The sequence below is a fragment of the Lutzomyia longipalpis genome, chromosome 4, assembly GCF_024334085.1.
Source record: "Lutzomyia longipalpis isolate SR_M1_2022 chromosome 4, ASM2433408v1".
Taxonomy (NCBI): Eukaryota; Metazoa; Arthropoda; class Insecta; order Diptera; family Psychodidae; genus Lutzomyia; species Lutzomyia longipalpis.
The window spans coordinates 68,366-84,480 of record NC_074710.1 but is presented as its reverse complement, the minus strand read 5'-3'; the positions used below and the strand labels follow the sequence as shown (position 1 = coordinate 84,480).

At 34.1% G+C, this 16,115-nt stretch overlaps 2 protein-coding genes across 2 annotated transcripts in view; one reads left to right on the top strand and one right to left on the bottom strand.

Moving 5' to 3' along the window:
- LOC129794603 (whirlin) overlaps window positions 1-16,115 on the top strand; it is a 37,674-nt gene that overhangs the window by 424 nt on the left and 21,135 nt on the right. The window contains exons 2-7 of the mRNA XM_055835393.1: window positions 1,289-1,634; window positions 12,610-12,873; window positions 13,310-13,500; window positions 13,604-13,800; window positions 13,871-14,003; window positions 15,848-15,978. Of these exons, the coding sequence (XP_055691368.1) occupies window positions 12,620-12,873; window positions 13,310-13,500; window positions 13,604-13,800; window positions 13,871-14,003; window positions 15,848-15,978 (906 nt within the window). The 5' untranslated portion in view covers window positions 1,289-1,634; window positions 12,610-12,619. The remainder of the gene's footprint in view (window positions 1-1,288; window positions 1,635-12,609; window positions 12,874-13,309; window positions 13,501-13,603; window positions 13,801-13,870; window positions 14,004-15,847; window positions 15,979-16,115) is intronic.
- Window positions 8,234-9,547, bottom strand: LOC129794595 (alpha-tocopherol transfer protein-like). Its single transcript, XM_055835386.1, has 3 exons — window positions 9,046-9,547; window positions 8,762-8,962; window positions 8,234-8,530 (listed from the first exon to the last, which is right to left on the bottom strand). Exons 1-3 carry the CDS (start codon window positions 9,517-9,519, stop codon window positions 8,273-8,275), a joined length of 933 nt encoding a protein of 310 aa, XP_055691361.1. The 5' UTR covers window positions 9,520-9,547; the 3' UTR covers window positions 8,234-8,272.

Below are 16,115 nucleotides of genomic sequence, written 5' to 3'. Positions count from 1 at the left end.
TACGCTTGTATTGGTTTGCCCCATAGTTGCCTCACACAATGGATTGTAGGGGGGGATGGTCAGGTGCTAAATGCGTATAGAGGGCCTTTACTACCTATATATTTTCCATTCCTCAATACCATAAATATTGATCCTCCTATAACCTCCTGGAAAACTACAGCAACACACACCTCATGTGGCCCTTGAATACCATCAGAGTCTCATAGTTAATCCAACATGACAAAAATCTCCGCATATAAATAAGGGGGTTTGTGGGAAAAGCTCTGTCGACCAAGGGGTGGCTGTCTAGGTCGTTTTATACAGCAACAATCAAGAGCTAAACAATTTTCTTTTTACAATTTTCTTTTTACTTAATAAATTACATCGTTTTGTTTTAAATATCTTCTTTAAATCAGTCAATTAATTTTCCCACAAATATATGTTACATTACGTATAACGTTTGAAATGAGCTTTAGTTCTTTACGTGAAATAGTAAAAGAAAAAAAAGTATGACAAGGAAAAGCTTGAAAAGCTTCAAGTTTGCAACATTTGATTAATGGCATTGGAATTGCTTTTCGGGGTAGTTCACACGGGGGGAACCATTCCAAATTGTCTCATTTTACAGCAACAAATCTCCGATAAAATGTCAAATGATGGTATATACAGAATGTATATGTATAGAGCGAATTCTTTTGCACTCCGTACTTGCAATCATCCTCCTCCTCCCCTATGATGTGCTATGTGCATTTGTGGGGGGCCACAATTTGGCAATGGTTCAATAATCAATTTCATCGCCAAATTTACATGAAAATCACCAAAACAACTCATCACTGGCATTGATTTCAACAGTATGGCACTTTGTGAAAGATGATAGGGGCATTGGGTATTATATCAAATGGAAAAAACGAGGCATGGAAATGGATGGAAATATCCACATCCTCCGGATCCCTTTACCCCATACTAGATTGTCAAATAAATGCATGGGTTCGAGAAGAGACAACCCATCATTGAAAACTTACCCTTCCTTCCATTCTTCAAAATCATTTCCTATTTTTTTTTCATTATCTCACTCATATAGGGTAGAAGAACCTTGGGGGTGAAAGGGTACGTAGGGAGGAGTGGGGGGCGTTATATTGGTGATGTCAAAAAAAAATCATTCAATGCTGCGAGGGTTGGTATCCCAGAGTGATCGCAATGGGGATAGCTGAAGGCCATGGAAAAGCCAGTAAAAGCCAAAAACTGAAACATGACATCTCCTCTATAATACGCTATCTATCTTTATATATCTCCCTTTGCTGTCATGAAAAAGAATCACAGAGTGAGCTTCCACAACAGTATAGGCCGTATAACCGCACACAAACCCCCAGCAATGGCTGACGGAAAATCCTATTTCTGTCCAAATGCTCGTGTCAAGTGCACCACCCACCAAATAATAACGTAAATATAAATAAGAATAGAAGCTCCTGGAACGCGTGTGCAAATAAATTGTGGCGGCAACAGTGGCAAAACGGGCAAAACAAAGAGTTATTCCACGAGCAATGTGCAGTGATTTTTTTATGGTGCACTTACATTACACGTAGACAACAACCAAGAGGACACACTATGGATTCTACTGGAGACGGACAACTAAATTTTGGATAACGCAAACAGAAAAAGTAAGTAAAGAAATATTCTTTATTTTTTTATAAATTTAAAAAAGAGTTGTGAACGAATGTCAAGACTTATTAATCAGAATCATACAATATAGGTCATTTTGTGTCTTGAATTCAGAGGTGTTATGCAAAAATCTACCTCATTAATTTTACCCGATAGAGTAATTGTATTACTTAAAAAATAATAATTTAGAGAGAATGTTACAATTATAAACATTCAACTAAAGAACTCTTCTAACTTGCGTAAGCGGTAGTCAGCTAATATTTTTATAAATAATTTTATGAATTGAAATAACTCAAATTGCTTTCAATTTCAATGTACAATAGAAGTAAAAGAATAAATTATCCTTACTTGAGTATAAATGAAATATTCCAAGTTTGAAAAAAAGGAGTATTTTCCATTTGAGATTCCTCCTTTATACTCTGTGGAATTCCTTCAATATGCAGTTGAGTGAGATGAAAATTGAAATATTTTCTGCATCATTCATTCAGATGAATATACTCTTAGATTTTCATTTATGCTTCATACTTCCTCCTTTGAGCTTCTTAACCAATGAGAAGATTGGAATTTTTTTTTTTTGGAATGTTTGTGAAAAATTGCAGTCAGATATTTATTTTTCTTTTATACTTCCTCAAGGGAAAAGTACACTTTTCATATAGTTCGTGTCACGTCAATTGTACATAATAATGTTCCATCTGGGTAAGAGGGCCAATCAAGGAGAAAGGAAGTAACATGTTGGGTGTGCATAAGGTAATACACGATGTGTGTGTGCCCATAATGAGATCTAACAGGTTGCCAAACCTCCTGACGTTCACAAACCAATCACTTCCACTTTCCATCATCGAGCTTCTACGTGGAGAACTTAATGGAAATTGCAAAGAATGTCACGAAGAAAATTGATTATTTATTCCAGAGGTGCTTCTCGTCCCATTACATTTGGTTTCCATGTAGCAATTATGAAATTGCTCCTGTCCACATAGTTTACTGCTAACTCTTCATCCCCTTCATTCCTCTATGCTATATTTTCTACTGTTGATTCATCCAATTATATTTTCAGGCATACTCTAAGTGCAAAAAAGTAACAACGCTACAGAGACGTTCTTTAGACGATGAATTAAACTATAATTTTATGGATAAATAATTTAAATAGAGGGTTTTCCAAACACTAACTACAACATGAGGGTATTTATATATATAAAATATATTATTATTTGATTTATGGTATAAGCGAAATTCCTATAAAGGCAATGAATACCTGTGGAATTCGAACCAATAAAAAATTGCATGTTATCTGTATATTAGTCATTTTTGTCATGATTGTTTGTACATAGTTATTTTCTAATTTTAAACTTCAGCAGAAAGTATAAAAATATTTCTAAGGTATTCCCGAAGCACCATGTCATCAACCCAAGCATATCAGCTCACCTGACAGCAATTTCCCGCAATACTCTCTCTACATATCATATATGTATGTATGTAATACATACTTGGAGTAAATGGAAAGAAGATTATTTCCCATGTGTCTACATGTATCCTTGTATATGTCAAAAAACATTGGAGACAGCAACTTATTATATAGATATATTTGAGATAAGAGTGAAGGATACCGGAAATTTAAACTTCTTTTGATGAGTCCTTCTGCATTTTACTTGCATTCAAGTGGGGAGGGGGGTGGGGTGAGAAGAAGAAAACTAACTTGGCACATGAGATAATTTAGCAACCAGTGGTGGTAAAAATTATACAGAGAGAAGAATTTTTATGAGAAAATTTTTCTACTGTATTAAATGTTAAATCTTTATCCCTAATCTAATTTCTTGCATTGAATCTCAAAGCAATCAAAAACAAAAAACATTTATAATACCAATAAAAGTTTCTAGGATCTTCATTTTGTATTAGAGAACAAACTCAATGAAGTCCACATTGAAGTTTCCTTAGTTAGGAGACTTTTATAAGCTTTCCTTATCCTTTTTTATTATATGTAGTTTTCGTACACAACATTCCCTTTTCTTTCCTATTACCCTGATCCCACTTTTGACCAACATAAATCCCACTTCTGACGCAATATACGAAAAAGAAAATCTATATAACTTTACGGTTTAGCACCATTTCATTGTGTTGCTTTTTCTTTTTTTTTAGGGCCCGCAGTTCACCTCATCGCTCTTTTTCGGTGGGTGGTAGCGAGAGCACCCTTTAAATAAATAATTCCCTTTCTTGTGGAAGAATAACCAAAATGAATGGTGGGTGGGTGCTATAAAAAAAAAACGGAGGCAGTGGAGGCGCATTAACTTTGCATCCACACATAAATCATAAATCGACAATGTATTAAGGGGAGTGTTGTAATAAAACGCGCGTGTATTTTCTCCTATTAAGTAACCCCAATATCTCGATTTTCATGCAACAATCCATACGCTTATGGTTGCTTGTGTATAATGTTTCAAAAACCACTGAAGCACCTCTTCCGGTTCGGATATCATCATTGCTGCTTCCCTCCATTTTGTATCATGTGCGGCTATACTTTTCATTGAAACAAGAAACGCCATTTCACCTGATATTTTGAACTTTCCCGTAAAATTACTCATTACATTTCACTATCTATCTATCTATATTTCCGAAAAAAAATTTTAGGTAGCAAAAATACATCCTTTGCGGGATGAGATTTTTCTTTAATCCCATGAGAAAATTGCCCCATTTTATATAGGTACATTTACCTCCACAACACGGAAGGTTCTCACAAATCATTTTTTTCCTCCATGGCTATGAGGCAATTTATGTGTGAGAGATATTTGCAAAGTAGTATACCACACAGGGTGCTTCGAAACTGACAAATATATTGCATTTTGTCTTGTGAATATACTTAAATGTGAGATAAAATTTTTATGCTGCAAGTTTTAGTATTTCGACCCACTTACCACGAGGAATACGGCGGAAGGGTCAAAAATAATCGGAAGTAGGATGAAAAACTTCCCTTTAGAGAAAAAATAAATATTTTCATGTTATTATAGTTGAAGGGGAAATAGATAAATGTTCAATATATCGAAGATTTTTTTTTCTCCATTTTCTTTATGCCTAAGAAATGTTAAAAATTGATCTTGAGCAATTACTCAAATCTGAAATACCTTTTATAGGTAATACATCTTTGTATAAAAATTATATTTATCTGCCTTTTCTCTATCTATACGTTTCAGTATAGAAAAAAAATATTATAAATTTTGTTCGGTTTCTTTTGAGTACCTGGATGTCGTATCCTTGTGCTTGTAAAAATTCAGGTATCCAACAAATATTTGTTGTGCTATTCTTTCTCTCCATTTCACTTGAATGCTTAACCAATATACCACGGCTTCTCGTAAAAAAATTGACGCTTTACGACTTGTGGGAAGTTGGGAAATTAACAAATAATTGATTTTTCATGTGATTCCGTTAAATGTGAACAAAAAAAACAGCTGTATGATTCTGTATTTAAAGTATACACAATACTCCATTTCTTTTACATATTTCATTCATTATTAGATTAAATTGAACAATTATTTAAAAAAAAAAAAAAGAATTCACACAAGAGGAAAAAATTCTTTTTATAAATTTAGACATTGTGGTGCCATTTTTTGTTAATGAAATAATTATTTGTAAAAGCAATATTGCATGTTTAAAAATTAACTTAAAAATATCCCCTTAGCCTGGAATTAAACCTCTAAGTCTACGAATCACTGAGCTTAAATTTTCTGAACAGACATTGCATTGCATTTGTATAATTAAGTTCGAGATTTTGAAATAACATTGATTTTGCATTTCTATGGAATTGCACTAAAGTTTAAATTGCCTGTGTAATATATATCTTGGAGTTTACAAGATTGTTTATGTAATGACTTCATCGTCAAGTCTAAAACTTTATGTGCAACTTCTCATAGAAATGCCACAGTAGTTGAATCAATATGAATTTAATTTGTAAGACGTAAAATGTTTCGTTGGGACTCTTTTGTAATTTTCTTTGCTGTATAGAAATGTATATGAGAAAGATAATACTCAATTGGTCCACTTGATTTTGATACAACGTTACATCATTCAATTCAATCACCCACGCAGACGTGAAAGTATCCCCGCGAGTATGGGGAATGTCCTTTTTTTTTCTTGATACACTCTGAATCGAAATTGGGTGATTAAGGTATAAGGAGTCGCGCCCTGGAATATTTCAGATACGTGTACGGAATGATTCTATTGATTTTCTTCACCCATACTCATCACCCTCAAAACATTCTTTCGCCAAATAAGGTAATCATACCTTGGGGATTTTTTCTCTCGTAACATCTCGAGGTAACACAAAATGAGCTTTTGTGCGTGATTTTTTTTGCTCAAAAATATTAAATATTATACCTCCTACAGGTAAACAAATACTTATTTTGCGTTTTTTTTATATTTTTTTATTGCAAAATTTCATACAGAAAAAAATGTTTTTTTTTCTTTGGAGAAGGGGGGAATTTTTAAAGAGAATGTGTTACACGTACGTTACCTATATTTAATGTTATTTTATGCTATTTTTGCAGCACAATTTAACAAAAATTGCATCAGGAAATAACAAAAGATTCCTATCGATTAAATATTAATGCATTACGTTCAATTTTGTTTATTTACATACTTTTGCTGTTAATTTTGTTGATAGCTAATCAATTTTGATAAATGGTTTCTATAAAAATTCCACACATAATATTTATTTTTGGGACTTTTGAATGGATTTTAAATAATTTGAGGCATTAAAATAATTTATGAAGTAAAGTGTTCCATTCCAAGTCGACTTATCATAGTATATTTTGTAATAGGCGATAAAGAATACCGATCATTCTAAATTACTAAATATAGGTATACTTCTAAATTTTTATGGAATAAAAACTGAATAAAACATTCAAAGTCTATAAATCTTTTAGCCTTAATGATTTATATCCTACAAATATGATGGGTTTTCAAGAAAGAGTTTTGCAAGATAAAAATGAATATTCCCATCAAATTTCTTCCACCATTTTCAGCTTATTTTAAAAGGATAAATTTCATGTTAAAAGTACGTTAATTTATTTTCTCATAGCATGAAATAATTACTGAAGAACATGAAGAATGAGTTCAATCGTCTTCTTTAAGGTGTTGTTACTCGCTTAATATCGTACAACCTGCATTATGTCTCTGATGGCGTCATACACTTTCCTCAATCAAATTCCACTCTAAAACAGGGGCGGAAGGTCATATATAGCAGCAAAAGTTTTCATGTTGAGCAAGCAGAAGTTGCTTTTGGCAGTGAAACAGAATTTAAAGATTTCTATCCACAAAATAGGGGTTGTGTGTGTTGTATAGTTTTTTTTTCTTCTCGTCTTTTAGTTAGCACCAGATGAGTTGCTCATATTGCTTCACCAGAACATCCTCGACTGTTGCAAGAGATCCATTTTGGGGGAAGTATGCGGGTGAAATAGTGCAAGTGACAGCATTAAATCATATACCAATTGCTATATTAGAGGAAATACATCCGACCACATTTTGTCTCTTTACGAATTCTCCTTTCTATGTGCTTTTTCGTTGCCATGCAGACATCCCGCTTTTACCCCTGTGTCTGTCCTGTGAAGCAATGGAGACGCCCGGTTGTTGAGTCAATAAAATTTCAAATGTATTTTATATATTATATACATACATAATACTTTTGCATGCTCAAGGATGTGGAAGCAAAAAATCATTTGCTTGAGACAAATTTTCCTTTTTCGACAATACGCGGATGTCGTTATATACACCCCGTGCTTCTGAAATTGAGTTGTTAAGCATGGAGAGATTTGGAGAAAAGGCCCTAACTCTATTCCTTATAGTACATACCACCCGGGAAATATACGATAAAATTGTGAAATATGTTTGAGCGACTACATATTATATATAATTTTGAAGACTTATCAAGCATACATCTGTAGAACTGATTTCTTGTCGACATGCAACAAATTCAATTATTTTCTACCTAAAATATAAAATATTATTTTCTGAACATAAATATAGATATAAATAATTTAAGAAAATAGGATTTTCTTTGAAAAAAAAATGGAGGAAATTATCAATTTGTTGCCTACTTTCTCACAGCTTCCTCCTTAACAATTCTATCCCATCCCAATCACGTTATATATTCACATTATTTTGAAGTACAGTCGTGATCGCGTAGTAGGACCGTCGTCAAAAAAACTTCTCCGCGGTAAAACGGCTTCAAAATGAGGAATTTTGCCTTCGTAGTGGGACAATTAGTATCCAACCTTTCCAATAGTACTAATTGTCCCACTGCGGAGGCAAAATTCCTCATTCTGCAGCCGTTTTACCGCAGAGAACTTTTTTTGACGACGGTCCTACTGCGCGATCACGACTGTATGTATATAACGTCAAATTATTTTTACTACATATGCTTGGTTTCACCTGGTTCGTATATGTCATTTTGTATAGAATTCGTCGGGAATGATGTAAATAATTTACATGGTGAATATCTCTATTTCACCCTGGGAGTGATTTATATACTCACATTGCACCTCTCTGAATTTCTATTTCACCGCATCCAAGGTGGGGCTGATAAGTAATTTTCTTTGTAAAACTTTAAACGACCCCTTTAGATTTTTTTTTATTGTTTTTCAGAAATTTTCCTTCAATCAACATTTAGTTTTCTAAAGGTGCCATCTAAACCAAAAATTGCTTCTTCAGTTTTAGGACGTCCAGGACGTTTCTTCTCATCCGTTCCATATTTAGCTTCATCGAGGAAAAAGTCACGATACTCCATAAATTTTTTCTCCCACTGCACTGTTAAATCCTTTAAATTACCAGCTTCACCACCATATTCTTTTGGCAATAGTTTCTGAGGAATGTGCTGGTAAAGTGCCTCCAAATTAGAACCATGCACATGTAGCTGAGTGTGTAAGAGAGAAAGGAATAAGAATTTGCATTATAAAAACGTTTAAATTTCCTAAAAAATTCGTGATAACTCTTACAAATACAATTTTTTAGCATGTATTTGTGAATTTTAGTTAAGCGATATTGATAAGAAAAATCATTGATAAATGATAACATATTAATTTCGTGGCAGAGTGAGTTGGAGGTTTCTTTTCATAGAGAGATAAATGTGAAAAAGAAAACTTACTCGACTTCTGTTCTTTTCATTGAGGAAATTTTTAAACATATTGTAGACCATCTCAAAACCAGCTGGAGTGTTGATGTAGTGGACACCCTTAAGACGAAAAGGCATAGCATCTTGAGACATAACAGTCATCTTCTTTGCAAGCGTGGGTGTATATTGAAGAAAATGCGCCATTGTAGCATTTGAAAGATCAATTATTCCCATCTATATAAGAAAGCAAGTATAATTGAGAGTTAGGGAACTGATCCTTATAAGAAGTGTAATGTTAAAAAAATATATTTACTTACCTGCCCAGCTACGATCATTTGATCATCATCAACCATTATAATGTCATTGATCATAATACTAATGCGCATAATATCAATTATATCAAATTCATGAGCCTCATAGACTCCTGGGCGAAAGAGAAAGAGCCTCGGGCTATCGGGTGCAATGGTATTGGGAAGTGGCAGTGCAATACCCTTTTTTATGATTTGCAAATTTTTTTCAATCATCGGATCATAATTACTCATGATTTCCTTGAAGTTCGACCGAATACTGTAGAAGAGATCAATTTTCTGCTTTGCTTTTTCCAATGAGTATTTGCACCCCCTCAGAAAGGCAACAAGAAATTGATCGTCCATCCTTGTTCTCAAATGTGGCTGCTTCATTATCCATGTACGTAGCGCTGTAATGTCCTCATCGATCCTTTCGGGTACTTCATTTAGTTCTTTGATAGCTTTCTGTGCCAATGGCTCAGAGATGGATCGAATATTTGGCATTTTTGCTCACTTTCAACACTACTTTGTGATCTCAATGATCTGCACCAACTAATGGAGTGCGACGCACGGCGAGAAGTTTGTGATATCGGTGGGCAAAAGAAGAAAACCCGATTATTGGACAAGAATGAGGAAAAAAATACTTTAAAATACCCCTGATAAGATAAAGTTTGATAAAAATTAAAATTCTTCCACCGATACTCAAAAGATTAAAGTTTCAAATCATTGCATGATAAAAGGTATTATGAAGTTATTGGGAGAAAAAAAATTAGGAAAATTAGAAAAAAAAAGAGTTTTGCAAGTTTAAAGCTTCGATCAAGCTAGTACGTAATTTCATCGATGGTAAATTTTTGCAACGTTTCTTATATTCTTTTGTGACTAAAAATATGTTGCATCCTTTCTTACTATTTGCAAACCCTTTTAGTCCATATAAACATAAAGGTAGTCAGTTTCTATGAAGAGCATTTTGTAGAATTTAGAATTCAAGCGAGTTCAATTCTTTATTCAATACAATTTCCTATCCAACCGGTGCAAAATAGTAAATAAAATTTACTTGTCATTGTCGAAATGGGAGTAAAATTAAATTTTTTTTTATTTTTCACTTCCTGATAAAATTGGATGCTGGAATAAATCAAAAAAATAAATAAATTTCATTATAAAATAATATGAACTGAGAAACTTTAAAAAATTTTCAAATCTATAGAGGAATTTTTCATTGTTTAAAAATTCTTTAAGTAACTAGTGAGAATTTTTTTCTTAAAGAGTTTATTTGCTATTTTTGTGCTTTATCTTCTTGGAAGCCGCAACTCAAATGGAATTTAATCGAAAACATAAATTTATTCCCAATCAATAATAATTTTCACACTAAACGAACGTTTTTCGGGACTCACACCCTGTACCCTCATATTTCACTGCAAAATCCCACCAATTAACGGGCAATAATATCGACTTTTCATATAAATGGGCAAACAATAATGAACTTATACCCAGCTGGGAGTGTTTATTGTACGACGGAAATGCCCTGTAGTTTTCCTCGTGTATTATATATAGTCTCTCATCTCATTTGAGTTTCTTTTTGTGTTTTTCAATAGGTACCTATATGGTTAGGTATATGCTATACAATGTAGGCACCTATAACGTTTATTCCCCTGTGACTAATACAACTCAATTCACATTAATGGTGGCTAAAAAACTATTTAGATGCTCATGGGCGATAGGAGAGAAAATCACTAAATGATTGAGTCTTTAAAGTATGATTTATACTTCCAACCCATTATCCATTGAAGGTTGTAATGAAATACGGAAATTGTTAGCCATTCCACACCACTATTTCCGCCTTTTATCGTGACGTGTGCCCTGCTCTGGATTAACCACCTTACCTTTAAGGAATATCGATTTACGGACGGCGATTGAAACTCTCGCTCTTTCCCATTCAGTGCCATTGCCATTTTGCTGCCATTCGCATGCGGTATAATATGCTTGTGACAACTTTACAATCCACGAAAATGGAAAAGGAAGTAATTGTGCGGTGTATAAGGAGATTGAGAAGGAATTAGAAACACCCCTATTTGCCAGCAAACCACATGAGGTTTCCTCTTTGCAATTCTACACTAAATATTTACCAACGTACAATAAATTAATTTCTTGTGTGTGTGTGTGTGTGTTTAGGAAAATTTAACATTTTAGAAGAAAATTTGCCCTGAACTAAAAATTAATTTATCTTGAATGTCATGTCATTTTATTTTTCCCTATAAAGTATGTTCTTCTAAAAATATACAACTAAGAAAGATTGTGAAAGTTTTGTCTAATTCATTACTCTTTGATGTGAGTAGCGCATCTACCGCTGACTTATGCTCATCTCTTTTATTTTTAAAAATTAAAACAACGAATGAGCAACATTCTTTAATTATCAAATATTCATATCAAATGAATTTAAATAGAAATTAAAATTTTCTCTCTTTCTTTAGAAAACTTTTAACTCATTTCCTTAACGGAAAACGTGATTGGCATGGCTGAAATATTTTTTATAATATTATATGCATACAACATATTTACCTTAAAAAAATCAAATTCAGCTGAATTTTAAATTTTCACTTGAAAGCTCACCAGGATAAGACTTGCTTGGGATGGGTGAAGTTTCTCACCCCCGTGAGTCTTTTCGTTTACCACACATGAGGGTTTTCTCATGGGGCTTCGACATAGAACCATACCCCGTAATCGTCCTAATGCTGGGGACGTTGCTACGGAGCACGAACTTGCATCTGGTGTGCAGCAAGGGTCGCCTTTAATACATCTGTAACATTGTGCACATGACACGAGCATTTTTTTCGGTGCACAGCATATCCACCATCCCCACATCCCTTCACTGTGGAGGGAGAATGAAGAATACTACTTTACCACAAATATAGAACTCGCTTGGTTGTGGTATGTGAGAATGCAGCACAATACAATGCATATATACTAGTTGCAAGATGTGCGAGAGAATCTGGGTTTATAAAGTTTGTATAAATTCCATTAAAACAACGAATTCATCGTTATATAGGTTACATATTTGCTATTTTGTTTGGTAATTTGGAACTCAAAAGCACATAAATTCCTCTTTATTATTTGATGAAACCAAGAATAAAAATCAACTACATAATTAGGTGTAATAAATTAGCGTTAATTAATTTAGAAAAGAGCTTTCATGAATATTTTTCTACAACAAAATGATTTAAAAGAATCCTTAGTAAATTTTGTTTTAAAGAAATAAGCATAAATGATTGAGTTTGTACTAGGTAGACTAGGTACCTCACTGTGCTGTAAACATTCTAGGGTTTAGGGGAACATGATTCTTAAAAATAATATTATGAAAATTACTAAACCAATATTAATGGCTATCGCATTAGAATTTGCAATTCTTGATATTTTATTTGTACAATTCTACTGTTTATCACGTTATTTTCTAATGATTATGCGTTGCCCCTAACATGCAACATGGAGCATCTATTGAAGTTAACGATAGAGACTAGAGAGAGAGATGAGAGGGTGCCATTTAGTCCTTTAAATTAAATACGCTAAATGTGCATTTTTTATGTATTCCTTTTTTTTCAGGTGTGCGGAAATGCGCTTAGGGGGCGCCCAGAGTGGCGGAGACCCCCTGGCGATGGGTGCAGGAAGCGACTATGCGGAGCTGTGCGAACTCCAGCCGCCACGATGGAGCTCCCGGGGCTACCATTCGGGGCATGGTACGGGGCATCCACAGCATCCAACGCAGACAGCTGTGTCCTCCAGTTCCAGTCACATTCGCTCAAACAGCTTCGAGGCGGAAGACATTGTGGGTCCATACGGCAGTACAGTGTCAAGGATTGGGAACAGGTATGTATGTATGCGTAGAGCTTTTTTTTATAAAAAGTTACCCCACATTATATAGGTACATACAGAGATATAGATGTATAGATGAGTGAAAAAGAGAAAATTGATGGGAATTTTCTTCTTTTTGTGTTCACAATTCAGTTTTACCGCTTAGAAGAGGTTGAGAGGTGAAATTGATTCTCTCACAGTAAGTGAGATAATGCAATTTATGTTGACGCTGGGTAATGCAATTATTGGCATTGTCGATGATGCAGAAGAGAGGAAAGCATTAATAGGGTAAAGCTAAAAGGGGTTTAAAGGTGTAGAATGGTACATACTATATGTAGGAGAAAATTGCCATTATGGGGTAGTGCACGCCACCGTGGGGACAATATATTGGGGTTTGAGCATTAATTATATATATGTTGGTGTATGATAGATGTTTGCTATGTGTTTGCAGCACGAGTTCTCTGCGTGGTCGCTCCGGATTGTACTATTCACCACCGGGAACGTCTTACACGATTGTGGAGCGCCCCCTTTCACCCCATTACTACTACAATACGGCCGGTGCACCACCAAAGGGTGGCTCCCTGCCGGGCCGTGGTACATACTTGGGCTCTTCAGCGACGGGATTGTCAACAGGTGGAGGAGGTTGGTGCTCCCAAAACACATCCCGCCCCAATCTTTCCCACTCTTTATGTTCTCATTTTCAATAATCCCACGGAATCTCATTTTTTTTCTCTTTTGCCCACAGCCGGCACTGTTCCAAATTCAACACGCCACAATGGCAAGAAGAGACCAATTTCACCAGAACAAGTGATACGTCTCTTCGGCACTACGTCCTCGTCATCCTCTTCGGTACCTACATCGAGTCAGTATTATAGCAATGGTACACGTGATAGAGCTGGTCGTCGTAGTCCAGCCAGCAGTCCTCCGTCGACAACACATCAGGTATAGAAGGATTAGGGAAGGTTTTTTTTCTTAAAGTTGTAAAAACTAAACTTTTTTTTTTTAATTTCAGATATATCGAGACCGAGACCGCAGTGTTCCTAATATTCATGAATTATCCACAAGAACGGTAACAATGTCTCGTGATCAACAACCTGAAAGTAGTCATGGGTTTGGGATTTGTGTTAAAGGTGGCAAGGATTCAGGTAAGACGGGTAAGCTAATCTCATTTTGTTCTTTACTTTTACATTTAATATGTAATCAAAGAGTTATAGGAAAAGTTTTGGCTATGTGTGAGTTTATCTCTATATGTAATAACTTCTTCGACTACTTTGTACGAAGCTTTATATACACGATGAAGAAAAGAAATTATTAATAACTAAAAATCGAAAAGACGTTTTTCCCTAAAAAAATTGTATAATAAGAATTTTCTTATATATTAATAAATTTTCAGTAGAATAATCATGAAACTATTAAAAGCCTCGCTATGAAGAGTTTCATAAATAAAAAGCCAACGCCAGGGGAGGGCTGTGTAGATGACAAACTCGTTATGAAAACTTTGCTATTTCATATGCACTAATTACAAGGTGAAAAGTTTCTTTTTCATTCCTCTTTAGTGGTTTCTTTGCTTTTCTATACACAGCAAAATGCCAGAGTAACTGTGAATTTCCTTGAAATCAAATTTTTCCTTTGATCCTGAACTAATTAAAATTTGAATAAATCCATAAATTATATCTAATAATATAACTTTAAAATTTCCTGGATAAAATTGATATTTCTTAGTTCACAAGTACAAATTGAGTAGTTGTTCGATGTAACTCCTTGATCCTTGTTTGATTTTCTTTTATTTACCATAAGGGTTGTAACTTTTGTCCAAAGGATAATTTTATGAGTTTTCGGGTATGATGGTACTCAATAAATCATCAAGAAGAAGCTACATATTGGATTTCAGTAACGTTGTTGTGTCTCTGTCCTGTTTTATTTGCAATAAATATGCCAAAGAACTCACTCGTACATATATAATCAAATTCATGACACTACGTGTGAGTTGCTCTTAAACTAACACCCACGTAGTTTATAAAGATAATTTACGGGGGCAACTAAATAAAATTTCCACTAAATTAGGCTTTTTTTATTCTTAATACATCAATCTTTGAGTGAAAAACTAATGGAAAAACTTTCTCATTTCCTTACTTTTTTTGGGTTGTTTACTTGATGAAGAGAACTTCATACAGAATTTATCTTTCTCTAGAACCTCAGAGTTCGGGCACCTAAGAAAGCTCACGTAAATGCCATGGGAAATTGAATTTCTCTTTTTTTTTTTTTAACAAACATGAATCCTGACTTCATTTTTCTTTAAACCAACAAACTCATTGAAGGAGTCAACAAGAGTGCATTGAAATGGATTTTCTTCTCATGGCATTGGGACTGCCGAGAGATGGCCGGGGAATAAAATTCACCATATTCCTATCTTTCTCTTCCTCTCGTTAATTTTTTATGTACTCTCTCCCGAAATATACAGAAAAAAATCAATATATTTTATAGAGGAAAGTAAGGAAAATTCGATTTATTTTTCACAATAAGTATTTGTGAAGAAAATTCGGATATTTTATGTGCTTTTTTCCCAATTTGTTCTTTGATTAAAACGAGGTGGTACAATTATGGGATTTAAAATCACACGTTGACCAGGGATAAAGCAAAAAAATCAAGAAAAGGTTTTCAATGGAAAATCTTATGGAAATTGATATGAAAAGACTCTGAATGCAAAATAGTTAGAAAATATAATAATTGATTAAAAATTTTTTATCTCAATTAGTATAACCATGCCAAATTTAACTTATAGGTAATTTAATTTCAAACATATAATTTGTGCCAAAAATTTTGTAATCCAACTTTATGATTAAATTGAAAATGATGGAACTCACCCTCAACAAAACCAAATGTAATGCCAAAAACTTTTCACAAATTAAACTTATTATTGTATGTTACGTGCTGCATAATATTGTATATACATCTAACTCACAGTAAATATTCTCTCATTTAATGGTAGGGATTGGAGTCTATATATCACGAATAGAGGAGGGATCTGTTGCTGAGAGAGCTGGCCTTCGACCAGGCGATACCATCCTAGAAGTTAATGGAACCCCTTTTACTGCAATAAGTCACGACGAAGCACTAAAGGTAAACTAAAAATACTTTATTTATGTTTTTTTTGTTTCAAAAAAAAAAAAAAAAGGGGAAGTTATGTTTGGTCGAGAACATAATACACCACGCGTGAAAGTTAGAAGAGGGAGGAGTACATTCTGGCGCATGGAATG